The 20,798-nt window shown below is 44.6% G+C and overlaps 1 protein-coding gene across 6 annotated transcripts in view; it reads left to right on the top strand.

The window, feature by feature from the left end:
• The first annotated feature begins 1,546 nt into the window (after positions 1 to 1,546).
• The window catches only part of VDR (vitamin D receptor), a 74,930-nt gene continuing 55,678 nt past the window's right edge, over positions 1,547 to 20,798 (top strand). Inside the window, exons 1-3 of one of the 6 annotated variants that reach the window (XM_047867436.1) lie at positions 1,547 to 1,557; positions 4,520 to 4,526; positions 19,278 to 19,329. Coding sequence is in view for 1 of the 6 variants with exons in the window: in XM_047867435.1 (XP_047723391.1) it covers positions 19,138 to 19,177 (40 nt within the window). In the remaining 5 variants the exon portion in view is untranslated. Of the gene's footprint in view, positions 1,558 to 4,519; positions 4,527 to 15,985; positions 16,005 to 18,820; positions 19,178 to 19,277; positions 19,341 to 20,543; positions 20,615 to 20,798 lie in introns of those variants that run through there. The other 5 variants (XM_047867441.1, XM_047867435.1, XM_047867437.1 and 2 more) reach the window with 5 other exon arrangements.

Here is a 20,798-nt window from a genome sequence, read left to right as displayed (position 1 = left end):
TCGCGGTCCGTGAGTTCGAGCCCCGCGTCAGAATCTGTGCTGACCGCCCAGAGCCTGGAGCCTGTTTCCGATTCTGTGTCTCCCTCTCTCTCTGACCCTCTCCTGTTCATGCTCTGTCTCTCTCTGTCTCAAAAATAAATAAACGTTAAAAAAAAATTAAAAAAATAAATAAAACATTAAAAAATATTAAAAAAAAACATTTGTAGAAAGAAAGGAAGGAAGGGAGAGAGGGAGGTTGGACTAGGTAGACGCTATAAAGACATAGTGACAAGCATGTGAAAGGTCACCTGGTTTAAAGGATACACTCCTATAAAGATATCAAGGATACTAGGACTGCTTCATTTTTTTTTTTTTTAATTTTTTTTTTTCAACGTTTATTTATTTTTGGGACAGAGAGAGACAGAGCATGAACGGGGGAGGGGCAGAGAGAGAGGGAGACACAGAATCGGAAGCAGGCTCCAGGCTCCGAGCCGTCAGCCCAGAGCCCGACGTGGGGCTCGAACTCACAGACCGCGAGATCATGACCTAGCTGAAGTCGGACGCTTAACCGACTGCGCCACCCAGGCGCCCCGCTTCATTTTTTTTTAAGGTTTTTTTTTTTTTCCCCTTCTTAAACCCCTTCTCCTCCTCCTTCTCCTTCTTCCTCTTCAAACTTGATTTGGAAAAGTTCTAGATTCCACACCTCTTAACTACCCCAGGAGGCAAGGACTAATGTTTTTATACCTTTGTTTCCTAGCAAAGTGCACAGTCTATTCATCAAAAGAACCAATTCAAGAAGTCGATCCCAAATTGTGTAAGCCCAGTGGTCATTCCCACCCTTACAGGGCAGGGACCAGGAGGACAGGCCACAAAGGACACAGTCTGGGAGGTGTGGGCATTTTTCCCGTTCAGATAGGTGTAAACCAGGCAAGGCCTCTGAGTTTAGCATCAGGGTTCTGAGGGAAATGAGAAAAATCCAATCGTTTTCTATCTGGAGAATCATCCTTTTCAACAATAGGGTATATGAGTTCTTGCTTGTGTTCTACCAGGCGAGGAGGGGGGAGGGGGCTAGCAATGATCCCATTAACACAGTCCTTCTCTTTTTCAGTAATAAAGTATGGATTGCCACACACTTCAGATAAGGCAAGTGACACCAAACCCGGGGCTTAGCTAGGTCCCAACTCCCGCAGGAGTTCCTGCGGGAAAGATGGTCCTTTCTGGTTCTTCCTACGAGTTCCAGTTTCTTCCTTCTTCTTACCCCAGATCTAAGTACCAAAATGGAGAGAGGCCACCCAGGTAAAAGAAGTCATCCTTTTTATGCATTGACATTAAAAAAAATAATAGGGGCACCTGGGTGGCTCAGTCAGTTGAGTGTCCGACTTCAGGTCATGATCTCACGGCTCATGAGTTTGAGCCCCACGTTGGGTTCTCTGCTCTCGGCATGGAGCCCACTTCAGATCCTCTGTCCCCCTCTCTCTCTGCCCCTCCACCACTCTCTCTTTCTCAAAATAAATAAATATTAAAATAAATACATAAAAATAAAAAATAAGAGAATAATAAATGTAATATGTGTATATGGTAAAACTCAGGTGGAACAGAAAGCCAGAAAGTAAAAAGTTCCCTTCATACATCCCTCACCCACTGTTGACAGTTTTTGATAGCTTCTTCCAGAAAAAAATCATAATACCTGCATTTTTAAGTTCAATTATAGTACTTCTGCAGCTAGTACATGGTTTAATTGGGGCTTGATTTCTGTAACAATCATCTTCTCTCCTCTGAGCCGTTAAGCCAATTTAGAAGTGTTTCGCAAAAGCATTTTTCAAGCAAATTAAAATATCGAACCTGTTTACAGTTCATCCAAGATGGAGAATGAGGTGTCATTTTAACCCCCCCAGCAAGCAGCGTCCTCTCTTCAGCTACCCCCATGCCCTTCTCGTTCCCCAGTTCCTCTGGCAGCAGTCAAGAAGTTCGGGAAGACCTTTTCGAGAACATTTCAGTATTCTCTCTCCAGCAGATAGAAAGTGGAGAAAACTATCTCCCTGGCATTATCCCAGTCTGCCCTGATGTCAGTCCTTGGTGGATGCAGCAAGAAGGAAATTGCTGAGACATTCAGATAAGGAAGAGCCATAATGTCAGTGAGGCAGGAATCCTCGTTAGTTACAAAATAACATCCTTGCTAGTTATATTCTAATTCACCGGCAGGAGGTAATTTGGAGCATTTATTGAAGTTGTGTATGTTAGGTGTGTGTGACTCTGTTTTTATTGAGGGTGGCAACCTTCCTGTTTATAAATAAAGCTTCAGCAGAAGTAAGTGCGTCCAACACTAGATAGGGTTGGGCTGAGCAAGACCTCAGTTCAAAGATACATCTTAAGACAGATCTAATGATCTAGATGTTGGGGTCAACGTGGGGCAAAGGTCTCTACCTGCTACTCCTGGGATCTCTTCCACCCCCACTGCCATCGCCCATACACCTTCCCTCTGTTTACAGCCTCATGGATCGTCTGGATTCTCTAATCCTCTAAATTAGAAAGAGACAGAAATTAAAATTCATCTGGGTATAAAGTCGTTTATAAACGAGGCAGTGTCTCCAAATCACAAACAATGAAAAAGTTTTCTATTAGATGCTCTGGGGAGCACTGAGGTTTGGAAAACTCTGCATACTACATCTTCTGCGTGAAGAGTTCTAACGTGGATTCACATATGAAAGGCTCTGAGAAGTCCTGTATTGAAGAAATCTATGTAATACTGATTGATTGACTCATTCATTCATTCATTCATTCAAATATTTGTTGAGTGTCTACAGTGTACTAGATGTTATTCTAGTCACCAGAGCTCTGGCAATAAATAGAACACGTATGGTTTTCTGTTTTAATTGGGGGAGTAGATAACACACAAGAAAAACAGTTAGAGACTGCTGTGAAGAGTGATGTGGTGGTGGGGGGGTATCTACTTTAAATGGTATGGTCGGGAAAGACCCTCCTCTGCGGACGTGACATTTGAACTGAGACCTGAATTGACCAGAAGAAAGCAGCTCTGCGAAGATCTGGGGAGAGTGTCCCTGGCAGGGGGGTTAGCAAATGCAACAATTCTCAGGTTGGACTGAGCCTTTCCATGTTGGGGGTCTGAAAGATGAGGGGCAGGTGCACCTGGAATAGAGAGATCCAGGACCAGTACAAGGTGAGATCTGAGGTAGGGAGGGGCCACATCATTCAGGACCTTGTCGTCTACAGCTAGGTATTTACCCAGCGTTTCCCACCTTATTTGACCGTAGAAGACTTTTCCAGTCTAAAAACATGTATTAACTTCCCATAGAACTAGAAAGCTGGGGATCATAGTCTGAAAACCCAGCCTGAAGCATGATCTCTCTCGGAATATTTGCATCCTCTTGGAGGAATTTGCGTTCTAACAGGGATTTATTCCAACAGAATAAAGCTCAAAAGTGAAACCGCAGACTTCCGCTAGCACACGGGAGAGTACGTTCTTTTCTTTCCTCTTTTGATGTTTATTTTAATGATAAAACAAGTCCTGGGTGTCAGAGGTTATTTTAAAAGTTTATGAAAGGTTATTTGTGTAATGTATTAATGTGTGTTATTCTTATTTTTGTAAGCTTTAAATATGTTGGTGCCAAAGCTTCTTGAATGTTGGCTCTTTTTTATTACATCCTAAAAAGGTTTTGAAATCCGTGTCAATGGATGACAGAAAAAGGGAAGGGAGAGACAAGCCAATTATGACTCGTCTCTATGGATGAGAGAAGAGCAAGGTGGATGGAGAATTTGCAGCTAGTCCCAGAGAGGTAAAGATTAAGGCCACTGAGGAAAGAATAAGCGAATGGCCATGACCCCAGTAAAAGGGATTGAAGTCAGAGATCAGAAAGGAGCTCAAGACTAGCAGAAGGGGGACGCCTGGGGGGCTCAGTCGGTTAAGCCTCGGACTTCGGCTCAGGTCATGATCTCACAGTAGGTGAGTTCGAGCCCCCTGTCTGCCTCTGTGCTGACAGCTCGGAGCCTGGAGCCTGCTTTGGATTCTGTGTCTCCCTCTCTCTCTCTGCCCTCCCTCCCTGCCCACCCCCCCCCCCACCGCTGCTCATGCTCTATCCCTCTCTGTCTCTCAAAAAGAAATAAACGTTAAAAAAAAAAAAGAAAGAAAGAAAACTAGCAGAAGGATGTGGCACTGCAGGAAATTATTGAAAAGTAGTATAGAATGTTCTGGGCACTCAAGGGCCTGTTAGGACCTGGGCAGGCTCCCCACCTATCTGGGTAGATTTCAGTTTAACTTCCTGGAATCTCATTGTGACGCCAAGGTAGTGGACGTGACTGCAGGAAGGTAAGAAATTTAGGGGAAAAGACTGTTTCAGAGTCCAGAAAGGCAAACAAAAAATAATTTTACCATGAAGAAGACAGCTTTCAAAACAGATCAGTGATATTAAGATAAAAACAAAGGGATAATATCTGACATTTATTGAGTGCTTGCTACATTTCAGACAACCTGCTAAGTGCTTTGTGTGCATTTTTAAAAGTTTATTTATTTTGAGAGAGACAGAGACAGTGTGAGTGGGGGAGGGGCAGAGAGAGAGAGAGGGAGAGAGAGAATGCCAAGCAGGGATTCCAATGCAGGGCTTGAACCCACGAATTGTGAGATTATGCCCTGAGCTGAAACCAAGAGTCAGATGCTTAACTGACTGAGCCAGCAGGGCACCCCAGTGTGCACTTTTAATTTAACCTTCATGGCACAGTTTGAAGTGGGAAAAACCCATTATCCCTATTATATAAATGAAGAAGCTGGGCAAGCAGGTGGTCAAATGAATAGCTCAAGGTGGCAATTGTTAAATGGCAGGTCTAAGATTCAAACTTAGATCACTTTGAGTCCAGAATCATAATACGTAATCACGACGCTATACCTGCAAAACAGGGAGGCAAAACATTGATCATTAACTTTTGAATTTGAAGTTAAGGTGGGGAAAAGGAATCTCAGGTTAGGATACACTCAACTAAACTAAACTAAACTTAACTAAACTAAACCAAACTTTTTTCTTGTCTTGAGAGGGAAAGAATACAAACAGCAGAACAAAAAGAAGGCTGGGATGTCGTGAGCCGGCAAGATTCCCACAGAAGAAGGCGACTAGAAGTTCACATGAAACAAGGAGGCCTTCAGCCTTGGGTAACAGGACAGATCTGGAAAGCAGAGCCTGCAGCCTGGGAATGCGGAGACAGGTCCAGGCATCAACAAGCCCAGTCCTGATGGGGAATGGTCTAGAGCAGAGCTGATCGTGCAGCCTCAGGAGGAAGTATGTGCCCAGAAACGTTGGGGAAGGTGACACTGACACTCACCTGGAATGACCAGATGGAAAATGAAGACTTTTAAAAAAATTTTTTTTTTCAACGTTTATTTATTTTTGGGACAGAGAGAGACAGAGCATGAACGGGGGAGGGGCAGAGAGAGAGGGAGACGCAGAATCGGAAACAGGCTCCAGGCTCCGAGCCATCAGCCCAGAGCCCGACGCGGGGCTCGAACTCACAGACCGCGAGATCGTGACCTGGCTGAAGTCGGGCGCTTAACCGACTACGCCACCCAGGCGCCCCTGGAAAATGAAGACTTTTAAACACACATGTAAAATGAGAAATTGAGGGGGCGCCTGAGTGGTTCAGTCGGTTAAGCGTCCGACTTTGGCTCAGGTCATGATCTCGCCGTTCCTGAGTTCAAGTCCCTCGTTGGGCTCTGTGCTGACAGCTCAGAGCCTGGAGCCTGTTTCAGATTCTGTGTCTCTCTCTCTCTCTGCCCCTCTCGCGCTCTGTCTCTCTCTCTCAAAAATAAATAAATGTTAAAAACAGTTTTTTAAATGAGAAATTGGGTATATTGGATAATGGAGTCAGTCCTAGTGAGAGAATGCGGAGATTCAACCGGCTAAATGCTCCCAGCTCACTCCCACCGCTAGCAATGCGTCTACATAGCTTGCTCATCAGCACGTCTTTCATGAAGCTAGTTAGTTGTTATTGACTAATGGTTACATGTATAATGGGTACAAGAATGTATAATTGTATGCACAGTTAAATACCAGTACTACCATTACAATGAGTACCCGTATACCGAGATTAAGAAGGAGGACAGGGGACGCCTGGGGGGCTCAGTCAATTAAGCGTCCAACTCTTGGTTTTGGCTCAGGTCACGATCTCACGGTTCCAGGGTTCTAGCCCCACTTCAGGCTCTGTGCTGACAGTGAGGAGCCTGCTTGGGATTCTCTCTCTCTTCTTGTCTCTCTGCCCCTCCCCTGCTTGCTCTCCCTCAAAAATAAATAAACTAAAAGTTTTAAAAAAATTTAAAAAAAAAACAAAGAAGGAAGAGGATAGTATAAGTACATCAAAAGCCCCCTGAATACTCCTCCCCTGACAGGTCACCATCATTCTAAACCTTGTTTTAATAATTTCTTTGTCTTTATGGTTTTGCCATCTGTGTTTTTGTATATATTTTTTTAACATTTATTCATTTTTGAGGGACAGAGAGAGATGGAGCATGAGTGGGGAAGGGGCAGAGAGAGAGAGACACAGAATCCGAAGCAGGCTCCAGGCTCTGAGCTGTCAGCACAGAGCCTGACGCAGGGCTCGAACTCACAAACTGTGAGCTCGTGACCTGCGCCGAAGTCAGACGCTCAACCGACTGAGCCACCCAGGCGCCCCTTGCCACAGGTGTTTTTAACTCTGACTATTAGATGATATAATTTTGCATGTTTGGGGACATTAAATAAATGAAACCGTTCTGTACATATTCTTCTGTCACTTGCCTCTTTTGCTCAATATCCTATTTTTGAAATTCACCCATGTGTATATGTGCTGTTGGGTTGTCTTCATTTTTTACTGCCATATGGTGTTCCATTTTTTTGGACATACCACAATTTACCTATTCACTATGTCATTGATGGAGATCTGTTTTCCTCCAGTGATTTTTTTGTTTGTTTGCTTTTTGCTATTGTAAATAATTTTTTTAAGTGAACGTTTTTTGTACCTTTATCCTGGTGCACACGAACAAGAGTTTCTCTGGAAACTACCTAGCTAGGGGTGCCTTTGCTGGCTTATAAAGCTTGAGCATGTTAAGCCTCACTAGGTAGAAGTAAACTCTTCCTTATGGTAGTTCCAATTGGCCCTGCCTTCAGCAGTGAATAAGAGTTCTGATTGCCCCACGGTTATACTCAAACTTGAGTTGACAGACTTTTTAATTTGGGAGATACGAAGTGGTGTTCTATTCCGGTTTTAATCTGCATTTCCCTGATTACTGAGGAAGTTGGACTTTGTCTCCCCATATGTTTATGGACCATTTGTGTTTACTGTGAAATGCCTATTCAAGTCTTCTGATCGTCTTTGTATGCTGCTGTTTGTATTTTTCTCATTGACTCGTGGTTGTTCTTTATATATCCTTGATAATGATCTGTGTGGCAAATATCTTGTTCTGCTCTTTGGTTGTCTGTGTGGCAAATATCTTGTTCTGCTCTTTGGCCTGTCTTTTTACTCTTCTGATGGTGTCTTTTTATAAAAAGAAGTTCTCTGTTCTAATACAGTCAAAATTAGTAGTTTTTTCTTTTTTAGTTTTTTTCTTTTACTCTTTTTTAAAGAAATACCCCCTTTTAAACATTCAATGAACTTAACATTTTTTTTTAAGTTTATTTATTTTTAGAGAGAGAGACACAGAGTGTGAGCAGGGGAGGGGCAGAGAGAGAGGGAGACACAGAATCCAAAGCAGGCTCCAGGCTCTGAGCTGTCAGCACAGAGCCCAATGCAGGGCTTGAACCCACGAACCACGAGATCATGACCTGAGTCAAAGTCGGACACTTAACTGACTGAGCTGCCCCGGCACCCCAATGAAGCTTTTATTTTTGAGTAGTTTTAGATTTATAGAAACGTAAGAGTATCAGAAACAGTTCTTATATATCCCATGCCCAGTTTCTCCTAGAAACATTTTACATTACTACAGGACATTTGTCACAACTGATAAACTAATATTAGTACATTGTTACTATCTAAAGTCCGTATTTGATTCAGTTTGCCTTAGTTTTTATGTTTTGAGATCCCATCCAGGATACAACATTACGCTTCACCATCAAATCTCCTTGGGCTCCTCTAGACCATAACAGTTCCTCAGACATTCCTTGTTTTTGATGACATTGACAGTTTTAAGGAGTACTGGTCAAGTATTTTGTAATATGTCCTTCGACTGCGTTTTTCTAATGTTTGTTTGTTTGTTTTTTCATGTTAGACAGGAGTTATGGGTTTTCAGGAAGAGGACCACAGAGGTAAAGTGCGATTTTCATCATATGACGTTAAAAGTGTATGCTATAGGTGATGGGTATTGAGGAGGGCACCTTTTGGGATGAGCACTGGGTGTTGTATGGAAACCAATTTGACAATAAATTTCATATATTGAAAAAAAAAGTGTATGCTATTAGCATTACTTATCACTGATAATGTCAACCTTGATCACCTGGCTGAGGTAGTGTTCGTCAGGTTTCTCCACTGCAAAGTTACATTTCTCACCCCTTTCCATCCTGTACTCTAAAAAGAAGGCATAGTGTGTGTACCATACTTAGTGAGTAGGGAGTTATGCTCTACCTCCTTGAGGAAGGAGTATCTATAAGGTATTTGGAATTATTCTGTAGAGGATAGTTGTCTATTCTCCCTCAGTTATTTACTTATTCAAGCACTAATTAATATTTATTATAGATATTTGTTTAGAGAACATGGACTGTGGGAGACAAATTTCTCACTATTGGAGAGGGAGGTTAAGGGCAAGCAAGGGAACGTGGCTCTGGATGAGAGCTGGAGAGGTTAACATGAACTCATGTCTCGCTTAGCATAAATACTGGTGGATAGAAATAGAAATACGTATAGATAACTGTATATACATATATAGCATACATATATGTCTTTCCTAACTCTGTCTGTTGAGAGGTTCTACAATACCCCAATAGCAATGGGCACATCCAGTGCTCAGATCCAAGAATCTTTGGAGAAATGACTGATTCTAGGACTGGGCAGGAAATACGCAAGATGAGCCTGGAGTGTCTTACAATGCCAAAAACGTAAGGATGTGCTCACATGCCGCCCCGCCACCCCCCATCATTGGGGGGTATGTCAAAGGGACACAGAAACCTTCACAGCTCTCCATGGCCAAAGCTAGAACAATTGGAGCCACAAAATAAATGATGCAGTATTGGATTATAACCAATACTTATACAGCTATCCAGGTTTCTATGTGTTCTGAAGTCAGTTTTTGCAAACTGTATTTTTCTAGGCTTTATTCACTTCCACAACTTCAAATTTATTGGCATAAAACTATTTATAGTATTTTCTCAACTGTTTCATTTCCACAGCATCTCTAGTTGCCCCTTTAGTCCCTCATATTTTTCTCTTGCATCTTATCTATATTATTTGTCTATATTTTTAGTTGTTTTTAAGACCCAGTTTGTGATTTGGTTGATTTTTCTCTTTTATATCTTTTTCAATTTAGTTTTTCCTCTTTTTATTTTTTCTTTCTTATATACTGCTTTTTGGGTTGTTTTGCTTTTTCCCTCTGAACTTTTTTTTTAATGTTTATTTATTTTTGAGAGAGGAGACAGAGCATGAGCGGGGGAGGGGCAGAGAGAGAGGGAGACACAGAATCTGAAGCGGGCTCCAGGCTCTGAGCTGTCAGCACAGAGCCCGATGTGGGGCTCGAACTCATGAACTACAAGATCGTGACCTGAGCTGAAGTCAGATGCTCAACCTACTGAGTCAACCCGGGTGCTCCAAGAAGACTCATTCCTAAGTGTTGTTGAAGATGTAGAGCAACTGGAACCCTCTTATGTTTCTTTCTTTCTTTCTTTCTTTTTAATGTTTTAAAATTTATTTTTGAGAGAATGAGACAGAGACAGAGCATGAGCCAGGAGGGGCAGAGAGAGGAAGACACAGAATCCGAAGCAGTTTCCAGGCCCTGAGCTGTCAGCACAGAGCCCAACGTGGGTCTCGAACCCACAAACCACGAGATCATGACCTGAGCCGAAGTCGAACACTTAACTGACTGAGCCACCCAGGTGCCCATTCCCTCCTAACTTCTTAAATAAGATTCTTAATGCATTAATTCTGAGCCTTAAAATTTTTTCTAATGTAAGCATTTGCAATCATAACACATGGACCCTGCAGCCTGACTGTCTGAGTCCAATTCCTGGCTCTTGCTGCTTGCTTGCTGTGTGGCTTCAGGTTGCTCCTCTGTGCCTCAGTTCCTCACTGACACCTGCCTCAAGTGTTGTTACGAGAATTGAATGAGTAAAATATGTCGAGTGCACAAAACAATGCCTGTCATAGTAAATGCTAAGAAAATGCTAGTATTGTATATTGCTTCTAAGTACTATTTTACCTGCTTCTGTAATTTTGGATACAGTGTTGTTAATAATTATTAAGTTCTATGTGTTTTCTCCTTTATGTTAGAATTTACTCTTAAGGAGTATGTTTCAAAATTTCCAGTTGTAAAAGGTTTCTTCCCCTGAACGTTTTGGTATTAACTACCATATTCATCAGTATTTCCAGCGTGCCTGTCTTCATGGACCTTTGGGAGGATTACACTTCACTGACCCCTGACGTTAGGCACAGCCAAGTGACTTACTTTGGTCAATGAAATGTGAGTAGAAGCATTTAAGAAAGCAGCTTGCAATTCTCTGTGTTCTCTCCCTTTCTCTGAGCTCAGTTCCCCAGGGATTGGGGAAACATGAGATGTTGTTAGTACATTTGATGCTGTTTCTATAGCATGATCTATACTATTCTACCTGATTTTATTTTTATTTTATTTTATTCTTTTCTTCAAATTTCATTTCTTTTCTTTTATGTTATTTTATACAGTGAGAGCATAAGTAGGGGAAAGCGGCAGTAGGAGAGAGAGAATCTTAGTGTAGAGCCCAGTGGGGGGCTCTGGCATGACCCTGGGATCGTGACCTGCGCCAAAATCAAGAACTAGATGCTTAACAGACTGAGCCACTCAGGTGTCCCAGATATTTCTATTTTAATTGAATTATGGTCAAAGAATACAAATCTGTCTGAAAGTGATCCTTTAAAGTTGTTGAGACTAGCCTTACGACCTAACGTGTGGCAGATTTCCATAAACATTCCATGTAGGCTTGAAGAGAGTATTTGTTCTCTGACTGTTGTGTGCAGTATTCCTTTAATGAACATTAGGTCAAGTTTGTTAACTGTCTTCTCTATCCTCACCGATTTTTTATGTCCTTAATCTATCCCTTCCTGAGAGAGATATGTTAAAATCTCCCATTATGGTAGTTGATTTATCATTTACTTTTCATCCTATTTTGTTCCATATCTTTGAGGCTATGTGGCTATATTTTGAGGCAAATGCATTTGCATTTGGAATTATTTTAGCTTCCTAATTATTGTCCATGTCTTTGTCTTACTGGGCTACATTCTAGAAAATTTTTCAGTCCTAGTTTCCAGCTTACTAAGTTTTCCTTCAGCCATGTCTCATCTGCTATTCAATCTACTCACTGAGTTTTAAGATTCAATGCTCTTTATTTCTAGAAATTATTTTTTTCCAAGTCTGATTAGTTATTTATAGTCTCTTATTCCCTGCTAACTTTTTTGAGCTTCTTTTTCATTTTTTTAAATCTATTAGACTTAGCTATCTTATGCCTTGTTATTAAAAATTTAAACATCTGAGGACTTTGTGGGTTAGTTCTGCTGATTCCCACTCAGTGTGCTTTGTTTCCATTTTGTGACTTTGACCACGGACTGTAGTTTTCTTTGAAATTTCACCTGTGGCAAATCCTTGAGTACTGGGATGAGGACAAGTTTACATGGAGAGGATTAAATTTGATTCAGCCAGTTACCTGAGTTATTACCAACCTAGGATCAGTTTAAAATTTCTCCTTGAGGGTTGTTTTTGTTTCTGTTTTGGATCACCCAGGAAATGAATTTGGACTACAAGCCTGGGTTTGTGGTTGTGAATTCTAAGGAAATATTTATGATTTTTCCTGTCATCTGGAGTAACTTATGCCAATTTCCTTACTATCTCTTTCTATGTGAAGGTTTATTTCTCATTCTCCCTACATAAAGAGTTTTGGAGTGTACCTTCTGAGAGCCCAAGTTTATGCAAGATAATCCCTTGACTGTGTCTCTTGTCTCCACACGCTGTGAAGCCACCACCAAAACTCAAGGTTTCCAAGATTCTAAAGACACTTTCAGGTTGAAGACCAGTTTTGGTCCTTGCTTACCAATCTCTGCTCCTACTTTCACTTCATTTTGAGTTCTTTGGATTTCTTTCTTTTTTTCTCAGTGTGGTGATACATTTAAGATTTAATCTTAATTAATTAAGATTATTTAACGTTACTTAATTAACGTTAAAATTGTTATTTCGACTGAGAGGGTCATTGAGGGTATCTGATTCATTGCACTGGTAGAAATGAAACCTGTTTGAGGCACCTGGGTGGCTCAGTCGGTTAAGCATCCGACTTTCGATTTCGGCTCAGGTCATGATCTCACCATTCATGAGATGGAGCCCTGAGTCAGGCTCTGTGCTGACAGTGTGGAGCCTACTCATGCAGAGCCTGTTTGGGATTCTCTCTCTCCCTCTCTGCCCCTCCCCTGTGTGCACGAGTTCTCTTTCTTTCAAAATAAATAAATAAACACTTTTTTTAAATACTTAAAAAAGAAAAAGAAATGAAACATCTTTTTCAAGGCTGGGGTTGAGATGAAGGTAACACAACCTTGACACATACAATTCTTTGTCGGTTGTTCTGGTTCCAACACCACTTGTCCTCAAATGCCCTCTATTTGAAGGGTGTGCGTTGTTTGGGAGAAAGAAACATGGCAATAAATCTTTAATGACTGCAGATCAAATGTCAACGGATAGTCTAATGCAGTAAGATAACAAGAGGAGAAACTATTATTAATCACAAAGCCGGGATTGTGTCTACTCACATTCAGGGCTTTGAAAAGGAAGTAAACCAGCTGCAGGCACCAAATCAGCCTCTCTATCAGGCAGATTGTGTTGTCACAACTGACAGGGTATACCATATCAGTCCAAAGTTTAAGTCTTATGGAATGGGGGAAGAGTTGGGGGAGGGGAAGGTGATGTAGCGGCATGTGTTTCTCTAGAGTTCCAGCTCCCAACATGGTGGAAGGGGTTGAATTACTTTAATGAAGTCTAGGAACCAACAGTGGAGATTTTGGCATTTGCCTTTGAGATTCACTTCTAATTCCTGTCAAGACCAAGCATTAGGTTCTTGGGAGGAGGAAAAGAGGACAGGAAACTGAGATACTGAGATTACTTTGAGGACATAGAACACAAACTCAGTTGTAGTAATTCATTGTTCTGGGTCCAGCATCCTGTTCAGAACCTCTATTCCAACCCAGTGAGGAGCCAATAGCAGGCATTTTCATGGCTGAGCCCTGAACTACTTGCTTAAATGTTTTCTTTTGACCCAATCCTCACCCATGTTTTGGGTTTCACTAGAGGGAAAGGCACAGAGAATGTGGGGAAGTGTTGGCAACTGGAATATTATTCTATTTCAACAGGTCCTTGTCATAGACTCACTGACCATCAGCTTTTAAACTCCTCACCAGTTGACAGATGAGAAGCCTGGTGATGAATAAGACACAAAGATACATGAGGTAAGCTGGGAGCAGAGGGAGGTCAGGAATGAAAGTTCTCAGAAGGTGTACTTGGCCTGTCTGGACAGAGAAGGGTGGGGAGGAGAAGGTTTGGGGTAAAAGGTCCACCGAGGTGAGGCTTGTGTGTGAAGAAAAGATTGAACCCCCTGGTGGTTCAGGCCTCTTCACCATGTTCTTTCTGGGCTTGGCAACTACCACTCAGAGGTTAGTCAAGCTGGACAGCCAGATTCTATGAAACCTAACTGAGTGACAACTCTCCTTGAGAATGTGGGTTGAAGTCAGGTCTTTGGTGGTGGCCAAGCTAAGAACGTAAGGGCTACTCTTGTGCTACTAAATACATACAAGAGGCCACCACAGCCTTCCCTGCTAGTTGCCAGTGCCGGGAGAACTTGTCCTGTTTGCCTCTCTGGTTTAATCTCTTGGGGGCCTGTGGCATCTGACTTTTGGCAGCTGTGGTCCCAGACACAGTCTACAGTGGATCCTACATGGATCTTGCCTCAGGTTTTGCTTCAATAAGCCAAGCGGATCAAAGAATTCAGCTTCTTAGCCTTCAAGAGCTTCTCTCTCATACTCAGTGTGCCTCCATTTCTTCACAAAGCAGAGAAGAAAGGAGGCACAGGGTGATACAGAGAGCAAGACCTGGATTTCAAGGCAGTAGATTTGGCCTCTAGTTCTGCTTTGCGACTCACCAGTTGTCAACTTGGATGGGTAACCTAAACTTGCTGAGCCCTCATGGTCTATATCCTACCTCTCTGTTATCTAGTGCAGAAGTCTCCAGGGGAGGATGTGCTACATCATCTACTGGATACAGGGGGACAGTGTTAGAGGCTTTCTTTCTTTTTTTTTTTTAATTAAGCTTTAATCATTTAATATACAGATTGACACCAGCACCCTCACTTGGTCCTTCTTTCATTTGGCCACATGTCAGGTATATTGGATGAGGTATATGAATGCAAAGAAGGAGTGTCAGGGAAGTGAGTAAAAAGTTTCAAAAGTATCAAGAACATCAATTGAAATATGAAATTATGATTTGAAATACTTATATTTGTTAATGTTGATAAAGAATCTCCCCCTGTGTAGTGTGGCTTGAGATATGAGGTAATGATAGAACTCTAAAAACCATATTCATGTATGGGGATGGCAACATTTTTTGCCAATAGGTTTTTATAATAAAAATGTTTAGAGGCCACTTTTTGGTTGTAGGACATGTGGATGATACAAACCAACATGAGCCCACTATCAAAAGTCTATTGGAAGTGGAGGTGGACACCAGAAACAACAGTTTCAACAATGGTGGCATTTTTAATGACAAAGGACAATGAGGCACATACAACAAAGGGGCATCCATGCTATGCAGTGTTTGTCCTAGGCCAGAGGCCAAAGGCAAAGGAGAGGAGCTGTCAACAGCCACATCTATCTGGAGTTGGGGCCCCAGGGGAGAGTTGTTTAATGCATTCCTGGACTGCTTATGGAATGTCCTTCCTGTTCTGGAGAAAGAAGCAGGTTTGCCCAGGATGAGGCTTGTGGGGCTTCTGCTCATTGGTATGAAGGAAAGGAGCTCATTGCCTAATTGCCTTTGGACACTCCCCTCTGCGGAAAGGGGCTTCTTTTGAGAACAGTCAGCTTTCCCCTGTGGACCTTTGCAGCAGTGATATGACAGTGCCCAGGCTTTCACATGCTCCCAAGACACCTTCTCTATGCCATTGGGCCCTCCATTTACATCCCCTACTAGGTTTTCCCATAAGACACTCTTCCGTAGAAGAGCAAAATAAGAGTTATCCAAAGACTAGGGGCTAGGGGTCATTCATCTCCTACTAGAGTGATTGTAGTTGTTGCAAAACTTACAGCCACAAGCAGTTGTAGAGGGGAAAGGATCCCGAGCTTCTAGTTTATTCTGCTGGTCTCTATGGTTGGAGTTGGGGCTCAAAGAGTCATCACTGTCTGCTGGGGTTTGGATGGGAGCCCAGCAAATACCTGGGAGCTTGGGAGAGCTCTGGAGCTGCCTCTATTTGGAGGTGCAGGTGGGAGTCTATACCTTCATTCATCCGGCCCCTAGGCTCTGCTTTACCATGCCAGCAGACGCTGTGTGTGGGCCAGCAGGCTGGCAGCCTAGGGCTCAAGGATGTGGGAGCAGGTGAGAAAAACAACTGCCAAAAGCCCCAGGGATGGAGACATGAGCTGGGCTACTGGGAATGGAGCCCTGGAGCCAGATGGATTTGGACTGAATAATGATCAGTGCCCTACTCTTTCTGAGCAGACTCTCCACGGACACTCACTATGCCAGGGTACACAACTCCTCCAGAGCTGTCCTGTTTGGGAGAAATCAGGATTTCTGAGATGCCATGGAACTTCCTAAGCCTAAAAGAACCCCCTCAAAGCTGGGAAAGATGGTAAGCATGGTAAAATAGCTGAGCTAAGGCCACAAAAATTGAGGGGATACATACTGTCTCAGTGACCTAACCCTGACCATGTGGCCTTGGAGAAAGAATCCTCCAAAGCCTTGGAGCCACCATGGATTCTGAGGGTGCGGTGTATAAGCCAACCTGGTCTCTCAAAGGCCTTTCTGGGAATCTCATGATGCAGGTTCTAAATAAGGGGATCCCATGGTGAGAGGGACTTTTTAAACTTCAGGTTAACTGATTGTCAGTCATACGATCAATTTGATGGGTCTTCTTCCCAGAAGGAAGGCAGGCAGGCAGGAAGGGAGGGAGGATAGGAAGGAAGGGTGGAAAAAAGAATAGAAAATATTGCAGGGCATCTCTTGTTTCATAAAACTTATATGTATGCATGGGGACACTAGGTCATAATTAATACTTATTTCTTATTATGGGTTGCAGTTAAAAATATGAAAAACACTGCCCTGGGGAGACTCTTTTGTTTGGGTTGCTTTCACTGCTTACAGCTTCTTCCATTTATTCATTCCATTTTTACCATCTGGAACATAAACAGAGTGAACACTCCTATCATGGGTTAGAAGACAAATGAGTTAACCTTTCTGGACCTAATGTTTTTTAATCTCTAGAACAAGGAAACTGCAAGGAAGCCTGGTGGCTTCTGTCTTTGGAACCCATGACTTTGTGTCTCTCTGAATGTTCTTTGGGAGTTTGCTGAGAGTCTTCCCTTCATTCCCACTAGGCTCATAACTATAAAATATTTGAGGGAAAAGAGCCCTAAAAAAAAAGTGGAATAGCAAACAGATGGGAATGCTCCAGAGAGCTCAAAGGGCACATTTTTACCTGGACTGCTGCCTCTGGACAGCTTATAAACTGTCTATAGGGACAGGGTCTGCAGAAACTTGGGGGGACTGCATGATCCACTCCAGCTCTGGTACCATGACGAGAGGTTCAGAGAGGGCCAGGCAGCCTCAAGGACAGTGAACAGGGGAGCCCAACAGAAAAGGGGAGCCCATCAGCTGAGGATTGGCTACAGGCCTGCCTAGACCACCACAGACGCCGGAAGCCTGGTAGAGAGGTTGAGAAGCCAGGCTGTGCCTTTCCCCAGATTTTGTAAAATGAAGTACACAGGGGTGGCCTCAGCCCTGGAATCTTTCCTCCGAGGCAAATCACACCTGGAAGGGCTCTTTTGTTTCTCTACAGCCCCTTGGGTCTACAGCACTATAGCATGGCAAGGTGCACACAGCAAGTGCCTACTAGATATTCCCTGATGTAACTTTTCAGAGATGAATACTGACAAAAACACAGTATGAGCGTCCTGTAAGGACCACCACCCCTCCCGGGCACCATGAGAACACAAGAAATGTTAACGTCACGGAAAAGAAAGAGAAAATTCGTGTTTTCTGCAGAGGTTCTAGCACGTGTCAAATAGCAGTCAAGCTAGAAGAGTTCAAAGCTATTCTGTAGCACAGGAATGCTGACTGTCACGTCTTCATGAGAACAGGGTCTGGAGTATTTTCTACTCTGCCTGACTCAAAAGGCGGCGATGAATGTCAGACGGAGAGCTGTGAAGAGACTAACGGTCAATGGCTAAGGAATACTCAGCAGTCATCCTTTACCCCTTTGCGATGATAAGGTTTATTTTCAAGATGTTAGGTTCACTCATCTGGCCAATTAAGCACCACAAAAGTGACTTCTTCCAGAGGCTCATGGAACTCCCTGAGATTGTCCCAAGGTGTTGGTTATTTGAGATTTCCTGTTCTATTTTTCTTCCCATGAGAATCACTGCTGGCTTTCCCGTGATGCTTTGGGCAAGGGGCTTCTTTCTTTTATTTTCATTACAAGCGGGGAATCTATCCATCAGACTGGCAGGGCCCCCAAAGGGGCACTTCCTTTCATCTGTTTCTCAGGATAGATGGGCCATTCCTCAATTCAACCAGTCTGTGTCTCTTCTATTTTTTTTTAAACCTTTCCAGAGAGAAAGTTTCCATATTCTCTTAATCAACTGTTTGAGTGCCTAACAAATTTTGCTGTTTGAAGATTCTTCTTTCTGTTTAGCCTCAGTTTATTTCTCCTGATCCCCTTATTGAGAGTTTGAGAGGGGCTGGTTATCCTACAGTCTAGCAAAACTGTTTCATAAATGGTTCAGAGGCTCTTGTACCAGCAGATTTGCTGGGCTGTACTACTGTCCTTCACTGAACACCTGTGCAATGTTGGGTTAACCTCTCTATGCCTCGACTTTCCACCTGTTCAGCTTGTCCCTCTGAGCCACGGTTTCCTCCCCTGCCTAAAGGAGCTCACCAACTGCTGGATGGCTTCGTGGGCATTTCTATTATAGAATATTATATTGTAATTACTATTTATTTATACATTCTCCCACCGGACAGTGAACCCGAAGAAGGAGGGAACCACATCTTTTTTTTTCTCTCTCCTCCAGATGCGGTGCCTAGCACATAGCCAAGGAGGCGGAATAATTTCTAGCCAACATTTTCTATGGCGTATTTCCCCCCATCTCCTACAATTCCAGGTCTCATGATAGACTTTTTTCCACTCCTCTCTTCTCTTCACACCAGTGTCGTATAGAACGGGTGGCGGGAGACTGGGGATTAGTCCCGGGAAGCTGAAACTAAGCTCGCTCGCTCGGATGAGGTTCGCGACAGGCCGAGAACGTGATCTGCCGCGGGCGAGGGGGGACGATGACGCAGCTCCAGCCACTTTGGCCGCGTTTTCCGTTTGCGCTTTTATCCTATCGAGTGGGGTCGGGCTGAGCTCCCAGGCGCTTTGCAGAAGCAACGCGACGGCGAGCGGCGCCCGGGACTTCCCACGAGCGCAGAGGCCCGACGGTGCCCGCGGCAGACGCCCCCAGAGCCCGGCAGACCGTGAAGTCCGGGTCGGGTCAACCCAGGTGGGGGTGACGCACCTGGAAGAGGCGTGCGCAGCAGCTAGGTGGAACCACGGCGGCGGGAGGTGGGCGAACGCATCACAGATTAACGCGGGCAGAGCGTGGATCTGCACACACATCACCCTCGAAAACTCTCAGGCACAGAGAAGCAGCATGCCTTCCTCTGTGGACCGCAGCCGTGGAGGACTACCCCGGGCAGAGTCTCCCAGTGGTTGATTCCAAGTCAAGATGGTTGCGAAGCCGCCAGCCTTCTCGGGGAGCGAGGCAGGTCCGCTGGGCGGGGCCAAGGGGAGGGGCGGGCCCGGGGCGGGGCCTCGAGAGGGGCGGGGCCAGGTGCTGGGTTGTCTCTGCTTGTCAAAAGGCAGCAGCCGAGCGGGAGGCGCCGGGAGCGCGGAGCTGCGTGCCCACCCGCCTGACCAGGTGCGGAACCGGTAGGAGCGGGGAAGGGGGGAGGGTCCCAGAATCGGGATTGGGCCCGGGGTAGGGCTGCGGGGGGGGAGGAGGGGTACCGGGCCTGAGTGCCCGGGTGCAAACACTAGAGGGTAAATCGCAGGGGCAAACTTAGCTGCTGAGATCCGGGCTGTCGTGCCATGAGGCTGAGGCACTGACGGTACACTGAGGTCTGAGAAAGAGCTAAAGTTCGTGCCAGGTTGGCGAGAGGAGCAACGACCTCGGTGCTCAGGCGGTTTATCACACAAATGCTCTGCTACACAGTGCTCAGCACTTGGGCAACGAGAAGCATTTGTTTCCTTCCTCTGTTGGGGAGCCTTGGCACGGAGTGAAGGAATAAGAAAGGGAGATCGACTGTCGATGGTACTAAGGTCCGCTGGAGGCGGAGTGTGTGAAGCTTTATCATCTTCTAGTACCTGTGTACGGTCACCTGCCATGGTGGAGTTGGATCTTTTAAGTAGGGTTTTTTCTTTTCTTTTCAAACCGCCAATGATTTTAGACCTAGTTGGCCCTAATGCACTGTATTTATTTTTTTCAGGAAAGCCTGTCCATAGATGTTCAGAGGAACTCAGGGGCAAACATCTAATCCGGGAGGGAGCTCAGGGAGTAGTTTCTGTTTGGGGAGTGAAGGGTCCCTCGTCTGTGGGTGGTGGGGGAGAGTTTAGGGGAAGTATCTAGGAGGGAACAGCATGTGGTCTGCAGGGAGCAGTGGATCCTGACCCCCTCTCCCCCCCCCCCCCACACACCCCCAGACCACTGAAGCTGAGACCCAGGCTACCCGGTCTGGGAGGGCACTAGGTCTCCCAGCCCAGGCCCTTCCCGCATCTCCTCCTCCTCCTTCTCCTCCTCCTCTTCCTCCTCCTCCCTGCGGTGAGTGAGTCAGCCTCCTGTCTGGGCTCAGTTGCAGCCAGAGGGGCCAGAGCCCAGGCAAGCAATTGGGCAGGCATTTTCTGAGCATTGCAGAAGCTCTCCTAGGCAGAGTCAGCTCCACTCTAGCTCCCTGCTGGAAGGCTCTCTTCCTCGTGGCCAGTGGTGGCCACTCCTCTGAAGGGGAACACCCAACACAGGGATGATTATGGGATCGTCGTGGTATGATTCCAGAAGGGTTGACGGTGAAGAGCTTGTGGATTTGCGGTAAATCCGCATCTCTTATCCTTCTCCTAGGATCAGGAGGTACATCCAGCACGGTACACTTCCAGCCTCCCATTCCATTTCTGCCTAGTGATCTTGTTAGCAGCCCGGCTCTGTTAGCCAGGTGGGTGTGCACAAGAAGTCAGGAAGGTTCTGGGACTAGGGAAGGCATGGTGTTGTCAAAGAAAGTTTTAAGCCAGGGTAAGAAGTGGGGTTTGTTGAGGTGGAAATGGATTGTCTGGACACTGGAACCTCAACTCAGTGAACTGTGGGCATTGTGTATTGGGGGTGGGGGGAGGGCTTCCCCA

This window comes from Prionailurus viverrinus, chromosome B4 (genome assembly GCF_022837055.1).
Source record: "Prionailurus viverrinus isolate Anna chromosome B4, UM_Priviv_1.0, whole genome shotgun sequence".
Taxonomy (NCBI): Eukaryota; Metazoa; Chordata; class Mammalia; order Carnivora; family Felidae; genus Prionailurus; species Prionailurus viverrinus.
Note: the sequence above shows the minus strand (reverse complement) of the source record. Positions and strands in the feature narration are given on the sequence as shown.